This window comes from Malaclemys terrapin, chromosome 6, assembly GCF_027887155.1.
Source record: "Malaclemys terrapin pileata isolate rMalTer1 chromosome 6, rMalTer1.hap1, whole genome shotgun sequence".
NCBI classification, from domain to species: domain Eukaryota; kingdom Metazoa; phylum Chordata; order Testudines; family Emydidae; genus Malaclemys; species Malaclemys terrapin.
The window spans coordinates 107114821-107136639 of NC_071510.1; the positions used below are offsets into that span (position 1 = coordinate 107114821).

General features: G+C 41.1%; 1 protein-coding gene across 3 annotated transcripts in view; it reads right to left on the reverse strand.

Annotated features, from left to right (window-relative positions):
• The window catches only part of OSMR (oncostatin M receptor), an 80832-nt gene that overhangs the window by 12685 nt on the left and 46328 nt on the right, over window positions 1-21819 (reverse strand). For 2 of the 3 annotated variants that reach the window (XM_054032708.1, XM_054032707.1), the window contains exons 4-11: window positions 17776-17944; window positions 11743-12030; window positions 10067-10196; window positions 8694-8857; window positions 7090-7235; window positions 2327-2489; window positions 1352-1428; window positions 475-697 (exon numbers count right to left, since the gene is read on the reverse strand). In XM_054032708.1, the coding sequence (XP_053888683.1) occupies window positions 475-697; window positions 1352-1428; window positions 2327-2489; window positions 7090-7235; window positions 8694-8857; window positions 10067-10196; window positions 11743-12030; window positions 17776-17944 (1360 nt within the window). The remainder of the gene's footprint in view (window positions 1-474; window positions 698-1351; window positions 1429-2326; window positions 2490-7089; window positions 7236-8693; window positions 8858-10066; window positions 10197-11742; window positions 12031-17775; window positions 17945-21819) is intronic. The other variant, XM_054032710.1, reaches the window with a different exon arrangement.

A 21819-nucleotide genomic window follows, 5' to 3' on the forward strand; every position in this document is an offset into this window, starting at 1 on the left:
TAGTTGGGAGACTGTATTAAAATCTGTAATATCAGGAACTGAACTGCAGGCTCACAAAACTGGAGCCCGAAATAGTAGGTCATTAGACCCTGATCCTGACATGAGTTCTATGTAAGTGGGATCCTTGCATCCATATGCAAATGCAGGATTGAGGACCTTGTTGGTTAAACCCATATGTATTTTGCTCACTGGGATAACCCCATGAATGTACCATATTATATTTGTGAAAACCCCAGGTGGGTGGAAAATGGGGAATAGATAAAGATACAAATACTGCTATTATCTTACAGGCTTAGTGATCTCCATTGATAGACGGTAATAGTTTTCAAACACATCAGTGGCAAAACAGTCATTTTAATTCCAAGACTAGATTAATTATTCCATGATGATAAATAAAATATTACTGACTGTAAAATAACTATACAAGATAAGCACCCACAAAAGTGATTTTAATTGGATTGAAGATACACAAACCATTATCTGTCGCCCGGGAGATGATGATCACTGAAGGAAGTGAAGAAGTAATATTGTTCCTTGCTGCCACGCTGACTTTGTAGGAATGGTTATCGATGGAAATTGTAGTACTGTTTTGTAATGCAGAAATGGAAATGTGTTCAGGCTCAGAGGCATTCTCTAACTTTTCCCAGGATATCTCAAATGAAATACTTCCACCATTAGCTCTAAAGTCTGGAAATGGCTGGGAAAAAATGGAAAATATTTCAAGATCTATTTAATCTGCAGCTAAATTTACACTACTACAAACTGTATTTGGCATGATTCTTATGGTAGAAGCTTTTAAGGGTCAGAAGGATACTGTACTTGTGATACTCTGTTTTACAGGGGGGGAAGAGAGAATTGGTTTTCACTTAAAGGATGACATTAAACAAATGACAATTATTTCCACTTAATCCATATTTTATATGTGCATATAGAAATATTTTTTTAAATTACGCAGAGTTTTGAAATAAGGCAATCTGAAGGATTTGTGTATGTTGTTTCCTATTTGTGCTTATTGAATGGACAATTTAAAAAAGTAGGCTTTCCATTAACTTTTTAAAAAATCATTTTGGCATCCAAACATAACATAACTTCATTTTCTTGGGGGGAAATGGAGGTTCCACTAAAAAAAAAAAAAAGCAACATATGGTCCAAATCCACAGCTTCTTGAACAAAAATCCAGACTCTCTCAGGACCAGTGTAAGCAGTGTGGTGAGTATGGCTTCCATTGTCACGAGCAGCACATCATATGGAAAACTAAAATGAGAGCGAAATCTTGCACCCTGCCAGGAAAAATACCCCAGATACTGTGCCAGTCATTTCTGTTCTTAACCATTTCTGTGCCCAGACTCACCTTCCAGAATAAGGTCACATTCCGTCCTCCCCAAACTGGGGTAACTTCTCTCCAGACATCAAGTTTCCCTGAGGGAGCTGCGATCAATCACATAAAACAAAGCTGCTGTATATTGGGAAGGGTGAACTGTCCAAACCTTTCCTAATAGTTGTTAAGGAGACCATCCCACCTGCAACACAGCGAGACCCCAAAACTCACCGACCCTGTGCCTCCACACCAAAAACTGAAACTCCCTTGAAACTACAGAAACGACTCCTGGATCATTCCGTGCCAAGCCCCACTTCCCTTCCCTCCCCAACACACATATGGATGTTCCCACCACTGAATGATGCCTCCACACTCAAAACGCACAACTACTACTATGCCTGTTCAGTGGTACAGCGGCACCCACTTCATATCTCACCAGTTCTGATTCATCTGGTGCATCCTGGGCTCTATCAAGCACCAGAAATTCAGATTTAAAGTGGTGGAGACCTAGCAGAGTAATAGATTCCAGACAAACAGAACTTTTTAAAGATGTGCTATGCCAACAGTCTGGGGAGGCATAGGAAGAGGGGGTTATAGGGAGGAGGGAGCCAATGGTATAATTCAAGGCGGAGATATCCTAGAAGATAGCTGAAGATATGCTGAGAGTGGCAAAGGGAAGAAGAAGAGTCAACTAGCACACCTCCCTGGTCAGGGAAATAAGTGATGGGATTGAGTTTGGCACAAGGTTCAGATAAAGCACCTGGAGTTCTGAAACCTTATCTGGTTTCACCTGAAGCTCAAGTTTCACCAATCAGTCTGTTCTGTGCATGTGTGCACATATTTTAAAATGGTATTGACCCAATACCTGCAGCTCTTAGGCTTGCTTTTCCTCTCCAGCCCCATACACCAATGACAAGGAGCTTGCTAGTATTTCCAGACGGCGAACAGCAACTTGAAGAGCAAGTTTCAGCCTCACCCCGCTCTCCCGTCCCAATGGACTGAACTCACCTGCTTCATTTGTTCTGACTCTTAGAGTTTTGCTCCATTCACTCCATTTCCAGAAGTGGCTAGCTGCACCACAGCGCATTCTAAAGGCATAATTGGTGAAAGGCAGCAAGCCACCTAGGGTGAGGTGTGGGTATGAATTTGACTCAACAACTGAACTATTGTGCTGCAAAAGCAAAGGAGAAATGTGACATGGTTAGGGTTCAGACATCTATTATGAGAAAGAGGTTGTTGGCTGAGATTCAGAATGTCGTTCTGTCCCCCGCTTCAATCAACAGCACATTTATTGCATCTGCCTTGTCAAGTTTGACCCAATGCAGAAAATTATGTGGAAACATGCTGGAAAAGTCAGAGTAGGCCCAAATACATGGACATATGGGAGGCCCACAAAGAGCTCTATTAACCCCTTTTGTATTGCTGTCAATAGGAACCCTTCACGTTGATCTGCCAAAATTGCTACTGAATTTTTTATCTATGTAGGTTGAAAAAGGTGTAATTAGTGAGACCTATTTCTCCCACTTCTGCCTCTGGTGCTTCTGCTGGTGTCCATATGCCCCCTTCTTTTATCATATATTTAAAATATCTACCTACATGGACCTCCTTACTAGGATCAGGTAAATAGGATGATGATCTGGACACGTACATGCCATTGGGATATTAGTATACACATGTTCCACATTGGACCCTCCCTTCAGGTCCCCCCCCCCACTTGCTACCATCCTCAAAAGGATTAGGATGAACTCTGCCCAAGATAAAGTGGGTCTGCAATAGGGACCCCATGTTTTGTATAGTCCCCTCCTCTAAACTATCATCTGTGATGATCTCCCGCCGCTGGCACACTAGAGACAGAACATCCACTGGGAGATCTTCAGGGAGGCCTGTCCATCTACACTTCCTACAAAAGTGGAACACTCCTGCTTGTGCTTTACTTAGAGAGGCAAGGTGGGTGAGGTAATATTTTTTTATTGGACCAACTTCTGTTTGTGTGAGAGAGACAAGCTTTCAAGCTTTACTTGTCATTTAATACTCTGGAGCTGAGCTGTCCCTGTGTGGACTGCACCATAGGGAACCTTAGATCAACTTGTGAAGAACTGGCAAGCTGAACACTCACTAAAGTATGTGGAACAAGGTTATGGACTCTGCTGCAACCTTCCTCCAGGTCCAGGAGGCTGAGAGGGGGTCAGGAAAGCCATAAATGGAATGTTCACACAAGTCTTCATGGACATCAGCTATACTACATGCTGTAGCTGCACAGACTCCAAGCTGTAATTCAGGACATTCTGCCCCCTACACATAGGCCTCTACCACTGGAACTGAAGCTGAAATCTCCATTACCTACAGTAGTATAAGGGCTTATAAGGCCTCCTGCCAGTACATGGTAGCAAGCTCTTACATATTGCAGCAAGTCTAGCATTCTATCCAATAGAGGGCAGTAATGTATATGCAGACTAGTCAGCATAATATATCTGGGAAGTCTAAATGCCAACTGCAACAGTTCTTTGGTCACAGAGACATCACAGTCATCAGCAGTACCGCACAATGAGGCTGCACAGACTTCCCTGGTCACCAGTAGGAAGAGAATTCAGGATCACCTGTCCCAGAAAACACAGGCCTCTACAGGTTATGTTAAATTACTTATCCATAGGCTTGCTAGAATGCAATTTTAATTTTTTGTAATTTTATTTAATATTGATGATTGTTTAAGCACTTTTTACAATTTTTATCTATTTAAATTTTCACAATTGTGCAAAATTATGGGCGGGTCAGACAATGGGAGGGTCTGTTAGGACTGCCCCACCCTACCTTGGTTCTTGCTCCCCAAACAGAAAGCAGAAGGCCAGAGTCCAAAGTGCAGGCAGTGCAATGTTTATTGGGGTTAACAAGAAAGCATATCCACTGCTCTGTACACCAGTAGAACTTTTCCCTCCTTTCGCCTCATTTTTAGTAGGCTTAATTATACCTGTACTGTATGCCCTGGTACCACCCCTTACAATTTATGGTCATGTTCTGTTTTGGAGGGTCTTGAGTCTGGGGGCTTTGGTACCACCTCTTTTGTACTGCATGGATGGGGTAAGGAGTGAGGTTATGTACTGGGCAGGGCCACCTTTTCTTTGGCTTTTAGTGTTCCTTATACCTCGTCCCTTGCCCCTCCCGACTGGTTGCTTGATCTTGTCTTGAGAAAGGAGTTGACTCTGACTCTGACATATCCTGATGGTTTTCAGCTCCTCAAGCTTTCACATGGCCAAGCCTGAGCAATTTACTTTGTTTCCTAAGCTTTTTGCATTCTCTCCTTTCGCCATTGCTATTCATACAGCCATTTTTTCCTGTGTCTCAGGCTCACAAGCTACAGGGCATCTATGATTCCTTCCTTTCCTGCTCCTCATCCAACCAGGTTGCCACTAAATCTTGTTGCTGTTTGCTCCACAACATTTTAAAAACACTTGTCCATGGCCACATTCCTTTTCCACCACCCAGACACATGCATCTTCCTCACCTGTAGCCTCTATTATTGCTTCTCCCAAGATTTACAGTGACTGGAAAGTGAAAGTTCAAACCGGAAACAAATGCTGATTTTTAAGTGAAGGTGATTAATGACTGGGACAGCTTGCCCGCGGATGTCTTTCTACACGTTTTGTTCTAATTCAACCATGTTGAGCTAGATGCAGAAATCATTGGGTGAAATTCTATGGCCTGTGTTATGCACATGGCCTGTGTTATGCCTGTGGTCCATTTTGACTTTAAATACCTATGAATTATGCAACTGCTAAGATTCTCTTCCTCACCTGATCAGACCACATCACTCACTACTAAAGTCTCTCCATTGGCTCTGTCCCAACCTAGCTCTTGAATTTCATCTCTCATCTTGCTGCTCCCACAGAGACAGCCTCAATAACTTGTTTGTTCTCAGTCACCTTTGCAGTGGTGGTGTAGCCGTGTTGGTGGCAGGATATGAGACAGACAAGGCAGGAGACATCTATTGGTGGTGTGATACTCTGGTTATCTTCTCTGACATGAGGAAGAGTTCTGTGAAGCCCAAAAACTTGTCCCTTCCACTAACAGAAGTCTAATAAAATATATTAGACTCCCCCACCTTGCTGCTCACAATAGAATTTCATAGAATCATAGAATATCAGGGTTGGAAGGGACCTCAGGAGGTCATGTAGTCCAACCCCCTGCTCAAAGCAGGACCAACCCCCAACTAAATCATTCCAGCCAGGGCTTTGTCAAGCCTGACCTTAAAAATCTCCAAGGAAGAAGATTCCACCACCTCCCTAGGTAACCCATTCCAGTGCTTCACCACCCTCTTAGTGAAAAAGTTTTTCCTAATATCCAACGTAAACCTCCCCCACTGCAACTTGAGACCATTACTCCTTGTTTTGTCATCTGCTACCACTGAGAACAGTCTAGATCCATCCTCTTTGGAACCCCCTTTCAGGTACTTGAAAGCAGCTATCAAATCTCCCCTCATTCTTCTCTTCTGCAGACTAAACAATCCCAGTTCCCTCAGCCTCTCCTCATAAGTCATGTGCTCCACCCCCCTAAATCATTTTTGTTGCCCTCCGCTGGACTCTTTCCAATTTTTCCACATCCTTGTAGTGTGGGGCTGAAAACTAGACACAGTACTCCAGATGAGGCCTCACCAGTGTCGAATAGAGGGGAATGATCACGTCGCTCGATCTGCTGGCAATGCCCCTAACTTATACAGCCCAAAATGCCGTTAGCCTTCTTGGCAACAAGGGCACACTATCGACTCATATCCAGCTTCTCGTCCACTGTAACCCCTAGGTCCTTTTCTGCAGAACTGCTGCCTAGCCATTTGGTCTCTAGTCTGTAGTAGTGCATGGGATTCTTCCGTCCTAAGTGCAGGATTCTGCACTTGTCCTTGTTGAACCTCATCAGTTTTCTTTGGCCCAATCCTCTAATTTGTCTAGATCCCTCTGTATCTATCCCTATCCTCTAGCGTATCTACCATTCTTTCCAGTTTAGTGTCATCTGCAAACTTGCTGAGGGTGCAGCCCACACCATCCTCCAGATCATTAATGAAGATATTGAACAAAACTGGCCCCAGGACCAACCCTGGGCACTCTGCTTGATACTGGCTGCCAACTAGACATGGAGCCATTGATCACTACCCGTTGAGCCCGACGATCTAGCCAGCTTTCTATCCACCTTTATAGTCCATTCATCCAGCCCATACTTCTTTAACGTGCCAGCAAGAATACTGTGGGAGACCATATCAAAAGCTTTGCTAAAGTCAAGGAATAACATGTCCACTGCTTTCCATTCATCCACAGAGCCAGTTATCTCGTCATAGAAGGCAATTAGGTTAGTCAGGCATGACTTGCCCTTGGTGAATCCATGCTGACTGTTCCTGATCACTTTCCTCTCCCCTAAGTGCTTGAGACTTGATTCCTTAAGGACCTGCTCCATGATTTTTCCAGAGACTGAGGTGAAGCTGACTGGCCTGTAGTTCCCCGGATCCTCCTCCTTCCCTTTTTTAAAGCTGGGAACTACATTAGCCTTTTTCCAGTCATCTTTTGTCTCTCACCTGGTCTCCACCAACACTGACAGCCTCAAAGGCCTGAACATTTCTCCTAGAATGTGATTCGATCACACACACATGTGTACATTTGGCATTCCACCTACTAAGGGCCAGTGGTTCACCCACCCACTACTCATGGTATTAAAAACCATGAAACAAATAGACTAAACTCCATATCCAAAACCACCAGTTGCTTGTCTAGACTGAAACTTAAGTTTCTTACCAGTTCCACTTGCCCACTTGGGTGGCGATTTTCCATCTGACATAGCAGCTTAATTGCTTTGTGCTTGGGCTGCATACTCCAGTATAAACTGATTTCTGTGGCTTTCATATGTTCTACAGAAAGGTCAAAGGGGGGAGATGGATGAACTGCCAAAGGGAAAGATAAGTTAGATTCTGAAAAACTTGAACTCAAGCACTTTCAAAATGTCTTCATTGAGCAATAAAAGTGATTACAAGGCTTAGTCTAGGATTTCCTCATTACATCTCTCCCAGTGGGATTCCAGGCAGAGGGACATATGTATTAGTAAAAATAAGTGATGCTTTTAGAAATTGGGTCTTTTATTGTTTATCTACTGCTCTGGGGGTTCTGAGCCCCAGAAATAGTTCACTGGACTAGGAGCCAAAGACTTGCAGTTCTATTCACCACTCTTCTATTGACTGAATATGAGCAGGTCAATTAAACTTTCTGTGGCTCAGTTTCTGCATCTGAAAAATGGGCCTACTGCTATTCATCTTCCCTTGTTAAAGTCCTTTTGAGATCCTCAGAGGATATGTGCTCCATAAGGAGTAGTAGACTAGATGGTGTCCAAATCTGACCCTTGAATACTTCCATTATTGATACTGCAGAGCTGGAAATGTTGGGTGTAAATTTGGTTTTGCTTTTTTCTGCTAATGTTGTTAAAATCAGCAAAAAATCTACAGCAAATATCTGTAGTGATAGAAAAATGGCAGGACTTGCCTAAAAAGACTGGTTAGAAGAACACTCAAAACGTAAAGCTTTATACCATCAGAAAGAAACATCTAGTATTGTTACAAGAAGCACCTACAATTCCTAGAACTAAAAGCAGTTGGAGAAAGAAACTCATTTTCTTGTGTTTTCAGTGTGTTTCCTTTATGCATTTGAGAGCATTTTGGGTATAGTCAATTGTTCTGCTTTACTTATGGTAAATTGCTCTTCTTGTCTCATGCATTAGCATGATGATACTACTGTCATCCACTGCTCATGGGTGGCATGCACTCACTCCCTCAGACTCTGTAATAATGTGTTTACCACTCAAATGTCACTCATAATGAGGGAATCATTCAGTTTAGTCTCAAAGTTATGTCCATCCCACACAAATTTGGTGTCCTCTCCCTTTTGTTTTTGAAGATTTACATCAGAAACATGCAACTGTGGTGTCAAAGTTCTGTATGCCAAAGGAATGATCCCACAGCACTTTGTTTCCCTTTTTTGTGCCCCTCATTTGGGCCCTTTGTTGCACATCACTCCTCACATTTGGACATTTGGCAGATTCTGAGGCCACAAAAGGGATAATTTTGATCACTTAGCTCTCAACCTGGAGATCAGACTGTGTTCATCGGTAACAGCAGCTGCAAAACTGAAACTGAAGAGGGAGCAGGCAAGTGTGGGCACAGAGAAGATGGGAATCAGGGCAAGCTGGGAAGGAACAAACATATTTCTAGCTTTAAATCTGAGAGCGGTTTTCAGACAATTCTGCCTCATAGAGAAATAGGAGGGGTGGCCTCAGAATGTTTGCTGGTGGTGATCTTCAGCCTACCCAAAAGAACCTTCAAAACATCAACAAGGAGCAGAAAAATCCTTACCTCTTTGAGCTACATCAATGACAAAATTAGCACTTCTCTCTCCTAGAGGGTTTTGGGCAGTCAGTGTTAAGTTGTATATCATCTGCTGGTCTATGGCCCAAGAACAATGGATGGGTTCTAGATACGTTACTGTTTCTTGGTAGCACAATGTTTTTTGGGAAAACCTTTCAAGAGAAAGGAAAAAGACACTGGTTTATTTTTCTTTGGTTTAAAATGATAAATGCTGCAGAAGTGCAACAATGGATTCAGAAACTGTGATGCCTACCTAGAACAGAACTAAAACTTAAATAAAAATACAGCTATTGTATATGCATAATTCTCCATCAACAAATGTAACAAATAGTAATTTCTATTATATTTTAAAAGAACTGTGGTATAAAGGAGGGTACCCAGGAATGGTTTATTTGAAAAGCAAAAAGCTTTCAGAAGTTGGTAAGCAACTGTGGCTGATTATCTAATGAGGTTGGGTGATCTAATAGTTCTTTCTTGTTTCATGGGCTGACTGTTCATGCCACTCAGTATTCTGCAGAAGAACTGTGGGGACAGAGAATTGGATGAATTCCCAATGTTCTTGCTGTTGACCACAGAAAAATTTCATGGGAGTTAAATACTAAAATTCTGACCAATTCAATTCTAAAATGGCCTTATGCAAGACGGTTCAGTAACAGCCCATCAGTATTTTCAGTACTGTTGGCTTTTCAGCAGAGGTTAAGCTGTTATACAGTGTCCTGAATGGATTGAACTCACATGCACAAACTTACTCATGTCTATAACTGTTTGTAGGATCCAGGCCATAGAACACTGATGCTTTCCAGACTGTCCAACAACAACCCTAATCTTAGGCAGGGCTAGAAGTGAGAAAATGAGTGTGGCTCACTCTGATTAGAGAGCTTGGCTCCTGGGCTGTCTCTGACTACCACGAGGTGGTGGGAACAGAATGAGCCATCCAGCCCTTTTGACAAAATAGTGAGTAAAGGAGAATATATTTCTAGGACTCACTTCGACGTTCAAAAAGCTTTGACAAAGGCCCTCACAAGAACCTATTAAAGAAAATCAGTCAGTCCTGGTTAAGGAGGTAATTTATTAGTGTGATGGATCAGAAACTGGTGAGGAGAGAAAATGAAGAGTGAGGCTAGTTGGTCAGTTTACAACATGAGAAAGTGTTAATGGTGGGTGCTCCAAAGTTCTTTGCTGTAAACCTTTGTTGTTTGAATGTATTGCTTAATGATCTGGAAAAGGGTGCAATTTCTTATAGCATACAGAGAAAAATACTTTAATAGATTCCAAGGGCAGAAGGGACCATTAGATCATGTTGTCAGACCTCCTGTATAGAACAGGCCATAGAACTAATTTAATCAATTGAGAAAACTTACCTTTCAAACAAGTGGTATTTTGTTGAATGAGGCCCATAAAGATAGGTATTTTCTCCTGGATTCCAAGTACAAGTTAATGTCTCCATGTCCCGAGTGTCACAGGAAAGATCTTTAGGCTCATAAGGTGGTTCTTGTAATTAAAACCAAGGAGAAGATCAACATGACAAATGTAGCAACAGCTACATAACATTTTTGCCTTTAACTAACGATTAACATGTACAAAGGAACAGGAGTACCTGTGGCACCTTAGAGACTAACAAATTTATTAGAGCATAAGCTTTCGTGGACTACAGCCCACTTCTTCGGATGCATGTACAAAGGCTGGTTGACTACAGGTATTATTATTTCAATTGCACTCAAACAAAGACCGCCTCAGAGAAGAAAGCAGACTAAAATGTACTGTACTCTGAAAGATCACTGTACTCCAAACATGTTATTTATGTAAAATAATGATCTATCCAATGTTTAGGGCATCACCCAACTTAAAATTTACTTCTATACTTGTAGGGGAAAAGTTTTATGCTATGCTAGTATTGTGCACATTCAGGCTGAATTCTTAGGAGACCATATTGGACCAGAAGAAGAGCTGTGTAAGCTCGAAATCTTTTCTCTCTCTCTCTCCAATCTTGTCCAATAAAAGATCTCACCCAGCTTGACAGTGGTTGCTAATTCAGTGTTGTTGTAGCTGTGAGAGTCCCAGGTAGGGTGACTAGATAGAAAGTATGAAAAATCAGGACGGGGGATGGGGGGTAATAGATGCCTATATAAGAAAAAGCCCCAAATATTGGGACTGTCCCTATAAAATCGGGACATCTGGTCACTCTAGTCTCAGGATATTAGAGAGACAAGCTGGGTGAGGTAATATCTTTTACTGGACCAACTTCTGTTGGAGAGACAAGCTTTTGAGCTTAGCTTCAGACCTGAAGAAGAGCTCTGTGTAGGTCTACACTACAGCAGCACATCTGCACTGATGCAGCTGCACCGCTGTAGCGCTTCTAGTGAAGACGCCTTAGCGAGAGGTGGTAGTTATGTCCGACAAAGTGCTGACCACACGGGCGCTTAGATCAGTATAACTTGCGACACTTGGGTGTGGATTATTTACACCTCTTTTACCGAAGTAATTTGTAGTGGAGACATAGCCTGGGAAATGTATTCAGAGTGTCACAGCTAAATACAAGGTAGAACAGATTGTTTAGCATAAGTAGTTAACACATATTTCAAGAGACTGTTCAAGGTGAAGTGGCCTGTTAACACCCCTCCAGTTGGAGGAGGAAGGCAGCTGCAGGGGAAAGGGAAGGGAGGGTAGTAGATTACTGTAAAGAGCCATAAATCTAGTGTCTTTATTCAGTCCATGGTTTTTAGTATCTACCAAAGTTATTAATCTAAGCTCCCAGGTTTATCTGTTTGCTAAAGCATTAATAGGTCTTGGGATTAATCCATGAACCTCTTTTAGTCAAAATCTACTTGCACTCTTTACACTTGAAAACAAACTTTTCTTCTCCGGAATGTGTAATGCGAGGGCACAGTTGGAGCCAGTTCCTCAGCTGGTGTAAATAGGCATAGCTCCACAGAGGCCACCGGAGCAATGTTAATTTATAGCAGTTCAGAACCCACCCCTTGACCTTTACAACCCCTCCCAGCAACAGAAAGAGAACTTAAGCAAAGAGTGTACTTACTGCCCACAAAGAGAAGTGTTGCACTGTAATTTTTGCTTCCTTTACCAGAGATGTTACAAAAGACAAGAATGCCAGGCATGTCTGCATGCAACACCTTATTCATAGTAATCACCATGTTTCGCTGGCTTGTGTTTGAGTCTGGGTAATAATAATCAGTGTAATTAAACAAAATATTCAAAATTCGGCTATCTTTGCCTCCAATGCAGCAAAAAGTGACATTTGAGCCTTCCTCTACAACTTTATCTTCTGGGAAGATGTATGGTGTGTTGTCATCTGAAGTATCTAGGCCTGCAAGAAACAAAAGAATAAAACTTTTCATTTGAATGTTCTTTCTTTATGCCGTGGAGTCTCTTATGAACAGTCTACCCCATGACTTGATAGCTGAGAAAGCACTAGAGATAAGTTTTCAAAAGGGTGCTCAAGATAGGTGCCTGTGACTTTGAATGCATAACTAGGCATTTGCACACATCTGGTAATTGTACCTCAACTATCCACATGCAGACATCTATTTGTACACCCTCATGTGATGTTCTCCCACTTCAGTCCTACTTAAAACCATAAGATATAAAACTTAAGTGGTGCATGAGACTTTGTACAGTGGTGAATTTCACCCCCTAGGACCTGATCCAGAACCCAATGAATTCAATGGAAAGGCTCCCATTAACTTTAGTGGGCTTTACATCTGGCCTCTAATGCGGGATTTGTATATACGATTTTGCAAAGGCAAGCTGGGATGCTATGTGTGAACATTTGTTCCTTAATGACCAGGAAATGTCCAATGTTAATTCATAAATGGATCCCTTATGGTTTCAGTCTAACTAGAATAAAAAGATTTCATCCATTAAAAGGTGAGTTTGAAAGGCTTTTTATCTGCCAAGACCCAAGTTAAGGGCCCTGTGCTTCTCCTGCTACATTTGGTAACATTTCTAGTATCTAAATCCAAGCAGGACCTGTGCAAACCTGAACCAGTGCAGATAGTAGTTCCTTAACTAAACCGTTTAGTCATCCTTTCAAAACACATTTTTAAAAGTCATGTAAGTTCACCAAAAATGATGCTGTTCCAGTGAAAACAGTCAATCTGAAAGAGCTAATCACTGCCTTGTATTCAGTCAATTTTTCCTGTGTTCTACGAATACAGTTCACAGAAGTTCATTCAGAAGTGACGTTAGTAGTTGGTTTATTACTAGTGTCTCTTGTCCTTAATATTAATTATGATTGCCAGACACAAACCTGTGAGAAACTAGTTAAGGTTATAAGTCTGTATCAAAACTTTAAAAAAACAAAAAACAACTTCCTGGAGAGCTGTAGTTGAAATCCTAACCCCCATCCTCATCCCTTCCATCCCCTCCCCTAATTAAATGATAAAAATATCTAGAAATTCTAAATTAAGGTTACCCTTTTTCAAAAATGTGGAAATATTGAAATACAGAGTTCAGGGGTGAAATCCTGGCCCTAGTGAAGCAAATGGGAGTTCAACCATTGACTTCCATGTGACCAGGAGTTCACCAAGGCAGCCTAAACCATTGTGGCTCTAAGTCCCAGAAGCCTTATAATAGAAAGCTCTGTGGCATCTTAGAGACTAACAAATTTGTTAGTCTCTAAGGTACCACAAGGATGCCTCGTTGTTTTTGCTGATACAGACTAACACGGCTACCACTCTGAAATAGAAACCTTGTTATAACCTTAGCTACAGAGAGGCTTCTGTCTGTTCATATTAAACTAGTACATGAATGCAGAGCCAAATCAACAATTGTGCATTAGGGAAAAAAATATAAACTTCAGAGAAACATTAATACTGGTAACTCGTGGTTCTCAGTATTAGTTTATATGAATACTACAGCCTGATGACAGTGAAGCAAGAATCACCAGTGGTTAATTTATGCCCCACATTCACAGAACACATGATGCTGTTACAAAGTTGAAATTGTTGAAGTGATTCTGCACTGAGTCCAAGAATTATTATGCAACAGCTTCCGAAGAGACATTGCCTTCCCAGAAGAGCCCTAATCAAAGGAACAAGTCAGACTTCAGTGGTAAGGATATTATAGCTTCCTTGTTTACTACAGCAGCATTGCAAAGGACATTCCGGATATACCACAAAATAGGACTAAATTTATCCTCAAAGACTAAGGCCTTGTCTACACTGGCACTTTACAGCGCTGCAACTTTCAGCGCTGTAAGGTGCCAGTGTAGACAGTGCACCAGTGCTCTTCTAGCACTGATGCCGTGAGTACACACCCACGTTAAAGCGCTGCCGAGACAGCGCTTTAACGTTGCTAGTGAAGACATGCCCTCAGGCTGCGTCTACACTGCACTTTCATCGTTAAAACTTTTGTTGCTCGGGGGCGTGAAAAAATTACCCCCCAAACGACAAAAGTTTTAATGATGAAAAGCACCAGTGCGGACAGCACTTCATTGGTAGGTGACACTCTCCCACCAACGAAGCTACCGCCCTCCTTGTTGGAGGTGGTTTTATTTTGTCATCAGGAGAGCACTCTCCTGGCAACAAAGAGTGGCTACACCATGGTCCTTACAACGGCACAGCTGTGCTGCTGTAAGACGTGTAGTGTAGACATAGCCTAAGAGATCCTGGAGTTGTACAACTCAATTGCCTTCTAGCCAGGTATAAAACGTAATTTATATAACTTTACTGAAACTAAAACTGAACATATTTTAAATACATGATTTAATATAATCTGGATTAACAGCATTAAAAATTTCCTGTAAAATAAAACCATCATATAGCATGAGGTTTTGCTAATTAACTTATTCAATACTTACATTTCTCATTTCCTTCAGTAGAAACTTTTAAATTAAGAATGCAGGTAAGAAACCTGCCATTCAACCAGATGCCCAACACATGATAACATTCTCATCTCATATAGTCTTTTGTTCTTTGAGAATAAAAACCACACTCTCAAAACATATAAAAGTCTATTTTAAATTTAACTCCATTTATTGTGATCAGAATCCTACTGACTTTATCCATGTGACTAGTCCCAGTCGACAAAGGCTGCAAGACTGAGCCCTTTAGAGGGAATTCCATGCATACGCGTTTTTCTAAATAAAGTTAACGAGATCTGTACCACTTTTCACAGTTTTACTACTTTTATGCCAGGATTGGTGTTAGTGAGCAGGTTGTCTCATACTTTATACTTTGCAATTGTATTGTAGTTTTCATCTGAGGATCTCAAAGCACTATATAAAATGTAATCAATCTTCATTATCTCCTGTAAGGAAAGTGACCCTTGTTCTATCTATGCTACAATTGGATAAAGGGAAGCACAGGAAGGTGAAGCATTTTGTCCAAGGTTGCATAGCAAATCCGTGACACAGTTAAGAAAAAAAGAAAGCTATCTTTCTTCCTTGATTGTATACAGTAATACTCTATCTGTTTTAATTTGCTGACTACAGTTTTTCTAATGAGATTAAACAATAGTTGGAAGTTTTATCATTTTTCTAGGACAGTAAAAACATTAAAAACAATGCACTAAATGAAACAATTGTTCAAACCTAGAGGAAACTAGGGTGATAAGTAATAGCTAACGTGAATTTGTCAAAAACAAATCATGCCAAACCAATCTAATTTCCTTCTTTGACATCTTTACAGCCTATTCTATAGTGGGGAAGCAGTAGACACAATATATCAGGAAGGTTTTTGGCACACTCCTACATGACATAGTCCTAAGCAAACTAAGGACTGTGGTCTAGATTAAATTACTATAAAGTGGGTGCACAACTGGCTGAAAAATTATACTCAAAGAGTAGGTTTCAGAGTAGCAGCCGTGTTAGTCTGTATCTGCAAAATGGTTTGCTGTTAAGATGGGAGGATGTATGAAGAGGGGTCCTGCAGAGTCTGTTCTGGGGCCAGTGCCATTTAGTATTTTCATTAATGATTTAGATAATGAAGTACAGAACATATTTATAAAATGTGCAGATGCAACAAGCTGGAAGGAGTTGGATTGGAAGACAGGATTAGAATTGGTCTGAAATCAACAAGATGAAATTCCATGAAGACAAGTGTGAAATACTTCACTTAGGAAGAAAAGGATCTGTGGGTTATAGTGGATCACAAATTGAATACAAATCATCAATGTGATGTAGTTGCAAAAAAGGCAAGTATATTGGTATGTATTAATAGGAATGTCATATGTAAGGCACAGGAGGTAATTGTCCCAGCACTGGTCAGTACTGTGTCCAGTTCTGGGCACCACATTTTCAGAAAGATGCGGACAAACCGGAGAGCGTCCAACAAAAATGGAAAAAGGGCTGGAAAACTGTATGAGGAAAAATTGAAAGAACTGAACATGTTTATTCTAGTGAAGAGAAGGCTGAGGGAGGAGACCTGATATCTGGTTTCAAATCTGTCATAAAGAGGACAGTGATCAATTGTTCTCCATACCCACTGAAGGAAGGACAAGAAGTAAACATTCTAGTTTGCAACAAAGAAGATTTAGGCTAGATATTAGGAAAAACTTTCTAACTATAAGGATGTTGTTGTTGTTCGTCCTTCGAGTTCGAAGATGACCATGATATTACTGATTGATTTGGTTTCTGTGAACACATGATTGTCTGATCAGGGCAATTTGAGCTTTGAACTGTCTGTAGCACACTGAACAAGAGATTGGGTTACTTGATTAACTTGTGGACATGCTGGGACATTACTTGATTGGGTTACTTGATTAACAGTGGACATGCTGCTGCTGTGAGATTTATGCTGCTGGCACTTCTGCTCTGCCTCAGTAGTTCTCCTCTACTCAGACTGATGCTCCAGTATGGATGAGACTTTGCCAGGTAGATGGTCATGATCATGACGAAGATCTTCTCAAAACTCTGTTGAAATGCCCCAAGGACAACTTCAGGGAGTCTTTGAAAAATTTCTTCTGGCCTCCCTGAGAGCATTTTCCCTATTTTAGTTCACCATAAAAGATCTTTGGCAGTTGCTCACCTGACATTCTGGTGACATGGCCTACTCATCTCATCTGTGATTTCATCAACAGAGTATGGATGCTTGGAATACCTGCCCGTATGAGAATCTCGCTATCTGGAACCTTGTCTTGCCATCTTAACCTTATCAGTTTCCTCAAACAGCCCATGTGAAAGTGATTCAGCTTCATAACATGGCATCTATACACCATCTAGGTTTTGCATGCATACATCAAAGTTGCAAACATGATACCTTTGTAGACCTTCAGTTTTGTTTGTTGACTAATCCCTGTGCATTCCCACATATTGTCTGCCAAAGGCCACACTTGCTTCGGCAGTTCTGGCATTGGTTTCGCTATCAATGTGAACTGCATGTGACAGTGTACTGCTGAGGTAGGTGAACTTGTCCAATGCCTGGAGAGTTTGGACATGCACTGTGATAATAGGCTCTACATAAGGCTTTTTTGGAACAGGCTGGTATGTCACTTCTGTCTTCTTGATGTTGATTCTGAGACCAAAACTGTAAGGATAGTTAAGCACTGGAACATGTTATCTAGGGAGGCTGTGGAACCCTGCCATTGGAGATTTAAAGAACAGGTTAGACAAACACTTTTCAGGGATGTGCTAGGTATACTTAATCCTGCCCCAGCACAGCGCTGGGGGGTGGGGCAGGGGGGAAGGCAGAGGAAGACTAGATGACCTCATGAGGGCCCTTCCACTCCCACATTTCTATGGTTCTATGAAACAGTACAGACAAGTACAGTAGAACCCCGTTTATCTGACCCTCCCTTAACCGGCTCTCTGCGTTTACTGAACAACCAGGACTCCAAGGCCAGAAGCGGGTGATCTCTCCTGTGGCCACTAGATGGTGCTGCAGCATCACATTTTCCCATTCTCCGGTTTATCCTGATTTTTGCTTGTCTGATTTAGACAAATTAGATCAGATAAACGGGGTTCTGCTGTATTAGCAGTATATTCTAAAATGGTCCACTGATGTTGCATAGCCACTGCTGACATGAACTCCAATATTTTACTGGTTTTACACTAGCAAATTAAACCACAGCATTAAATCAGCAAGGAAATATCCCAAAGTCTTGCTTTGCTTACCCAGCACTGTCTCCCACTGACTCCAACGACTCCAGATTTTAGAGAATCTTTCATCATTCACCATGCTCCTGATTCTTACAGAGTGGGACATGCATTCCAAAGGTAATTCTGAATCCCAACTCCAGTGCAGAGTTTTATTCAATTTACTGAGAGTTGTGTTATAATACTCCTAAAAACAAACAATAGGTAAGTTTGCTATTCAGGCAGAGTATGCGGAGTATGGTGAACAAAAACACATGTAGAATGCTTAGTTTGGAATTGGGTTTAGCTGTTATGACATAAGATAGGCTCAGTAGGAGTTGGTGTTACCCCGGAACTGACATTCCTGCGTGTGCCCCAGAACTTGACAGTACGACAGTCAGCCATGTTGTATGTTCAGCCACTGCCAGCTGAAAACTAAACATCACATAGCTAGGAATAATCTTGGGCCTTTGTGAGACAAGATCAGACAGCTGCATGCTTGTAGTTTGTTAATCAGAATAAAAAAATAAAACAAAAATTATAAGAAGTATGTCAATCAGAACCTGGGTTTTAGGTGCCCCTGACATGTTGTTGTTGTTAACTAAAAATATTTAAAATGTTTTAAAATAATAAGTAGTTTATTAAAATTTTAAAAATTGGTAACCCAGTAGAGGTTGTTATGCTAACCCACTAGGAGTCACTATAGGTTATGTGCTTTGTTAAAGTTAGCTATAAAAAATTAGGCAAAAGTAAATACCTCAGAGCAGTCTGAGGGAGCTTTTCTTCGGGCAAGGAGCTGACAGCTAAACTCCCCATCAGCTGTATGGAAAAAGAGTCCCTGGAAGCCCGGCTGTTAATCACTCAAAACCATCTCAGATTGTGGGTAACTATGTCTGGAATGTCCTAAACCAGTTATGTGTGTGTGCTTAATATCTAATAAATAGTAGTTTTAAATAAGAGCATGCTTGCTTATATCAGTCATTAAATGGACGACAGCACTGTGTTCCCATTAATTTATTTCTGACACCACCTAAAATAAAAGGTAAGTTACCACTGTTTTGGGTTCTGAAAACCCCAGGTAACATTGGGTGTGTAACTCCCTAAGGCTTCTTGAAAATCCCAGTTGTAATCCTGCATCTCAGATTTTCAAAAAAGTTTGTGTGTAACTATAGACCTCATTTACACGTGTAGTTAGCGAGACTGCAGGCTTGATTCACAATTGTATTGTTTCCACCCTATGCTGGTGCAATTTTACTGAAATCAGTGAAGCTATGTCCACATAAAATCAGAATCATGCAGTGGTGGATCAGGCCCTGTACGTTCGAAAGTAGTAATTTTCACTTTCACGTGACCAGTAGGTTGATTGTGCTTGCAGTTATGCTAATTTGAACATACACCATTCAATGCATAGCTGCACACTTGATAGTTTTCCGATCATCTGTACATCCTCACTCTACACTGCTACTATATATATATCTGTATTGGTGGAGAATTAATTTTATATTTGACTGTAGTCCTCAGGCTGAAAAAGAGCTGAAAATTCCACAATGGGATGGGGAACAAAAGGCATGGTAGGAAATGGTTTAAAAGATATGGTGGGGCTTTGTAATCTGCAAAATAAATTTTAAAATATACTACTGTTGCAAGGATACTTATCTGTCTATGGAAGCCAAGAAGAAGAAAGTTGCAATGGGGGAGGTGTAGGTTGGATATTAGGAAAAACTTTTTCACTAGGAGGGTGGTGAAGCACTGAAATGGATTACCTAGGGAGATGGTGGAATCTCCTTCCTTAGAGGTTTTTAACGTCCGGCTTGACAAAGCCCTGGCTGGGATGATTTAGTTGGGGATTGATCCTGCTTTGAGCAGGGGGTTGGACTAGATAACCTCCTGAGGTCCCTTCCGACCGTAATATTCTATGGGGATAGTGACTGTCTAAAATATACAATGGAAAAGATGTTGATGACAGCGAAGAGGTCTTAGGGAATCATTTATACAGCAAGTTGGTAGTTTTAATCCTGTAAAAAAGTGAACGATAACATACTAGCAAAATTAATGAAGGGCTGGACAGAGGCTGGTTCCTGCCTGGTGGAAGATCCCTTGCAATCTCATTCCCAACACCCTCCTGAGCACAGAGACCATGCATGGGGCTATGCCTGCTAGTGCACATAGTGCATGGGGAAACCCTGTGGTCACTACGACTCAAACTGATTCAAGGACCAGACTAGCCATGCAGGCAAATGTTGCTCTGTTTTCTGAAGGGGGGGGGGGTGCATTTTTCCCAGCATGCTGCAGTTCTGCACAGCCCCAGTGCAGGAGCATGGCTCAAGGCCACTACAAAAGAAACACACACACACACACACACACACTATTCTAATTGAATTGCTTGCTGCAAGTGTACAGCTCAGAATGCTTCTCATTTTTAAAAAACAAGAAACTGGGTCCTATCCTCAGTTGGTATAAATCAGCATAGCTCCACTGACAGCTCTGACTAGGACTAGAATTCAGCATCACTATCTCTGTTCATAAGATAACACTTTCTTCAATGGCTTTTCTCCCCAGACTTTTACAATTTATTTCAGTGGCATTTTATGATTTAATGGTTATTTTTAATTTCAGGGGAACTCTTTAGCTTCTGTTCTGAATAGTATGCAAACTATACTTGCTTCAGCATGAACTATATCACTCATCCATTGTATTATTATGGTACTTTCTTCTTTACAATAAAATAGTAGTAAGTACATAAGCTGCTAGTAGTGACACACAACAACTGACCAAATGGACTTTGTATGTTAAGCTTTCACCCTATACATTGGATATTAGTCATATAAGTTCAGCCTACTGACCTGGGATTTACAAGCCTGTCTGTCTTTCAGTGGAAGGCAAATCAAACATGCACCATGTTGATTTTGAATCCATCACTTCAATTTCTATGGGAAGTGATAATGCATAATGTGCTCTCATATTCTTCCCTATTAAATTGTGTCAATTTGAATTGGGCCCTAAATGGTAAATAAATCTAAATAACTATAATGAGTCTATTACTCTTTAAGTAAGGATGCCACAAATGACCATTTATTTTATACTGAAGCATTAGCTTTATTGCTAGACTAATGGGATGCCATGTCTGTTTCCAAGCACTAGCTATTATCTTAATCAAGACTATTTGTCCTCTTGGCATTAATCACTTTTCCCCCCTAAAATGGATCTAAAGCCAAAACTCTTTCTTCCAAAGATGCAAAAGCCCCAAAAGTCAGTTTAGTTTGCATGAGGTATGAGAATGATAGCATTCCATTGGGAAGGAGCATTCTCTGTGCTGCATACACAAATTAGAGAGGTGTAAATGGCAATTTACTGTGAACCATACTCAGCCTGGGAGGCATTTTGCTTCCTTAAAACACAACGGGCAAAATCCTGGTCCTATTGAAGTCCATGGGAGTTTTGCAATTCTGGCTTTCAGCTGTGTGGACCCTCCCTGCCTCTAGTGTAGTCTAGTTTTTAACAGGCATGATTCTGTACGTTGCATTCTTGATGTCCTAGCAGATGGGATTTTCAAAAGTGGTCAGCATAATTCTAATTCTACTCCCATTGACTTCAACAGAAGCGGAGTTCAATCAACACTGAATCCATCTAAAAATCCCACCCTCTCGGTCTATTCTCCTGGGTAGTAGCATTCTTGTATAAGAAACTGGCCTTGAGAATTAGGACATTCCTCAGATTTTTCTAGGTTTTAACATCTGTGGTTAATATTCTCCCACATTTCAATCAACAGATGGCTAAAAAAAAATAAAAAAAGCCCTACAAATATAGATTTCAAAAAGATCACTTTTGTTAAAGCACTTCTGGAGCATACTTCTTTCACACCAGTTTACTAGGTGATTTAACTTGGTGACTTGGAGCATAAGCTTAGCAGCAATTTTAGGCTATTCCCTCTTGATTATGTTGTGACATTCTATACCTTGGGGGAGAGTCCTGTAACCCCCATATTCCTCATCTGTATAGAATTGTGATATTGCATATAAAGCAGGCCATATGAGGTATCAGAGAAAGGTTATGATGTGCTGAAAGTCCTTTTCTATCTAAATG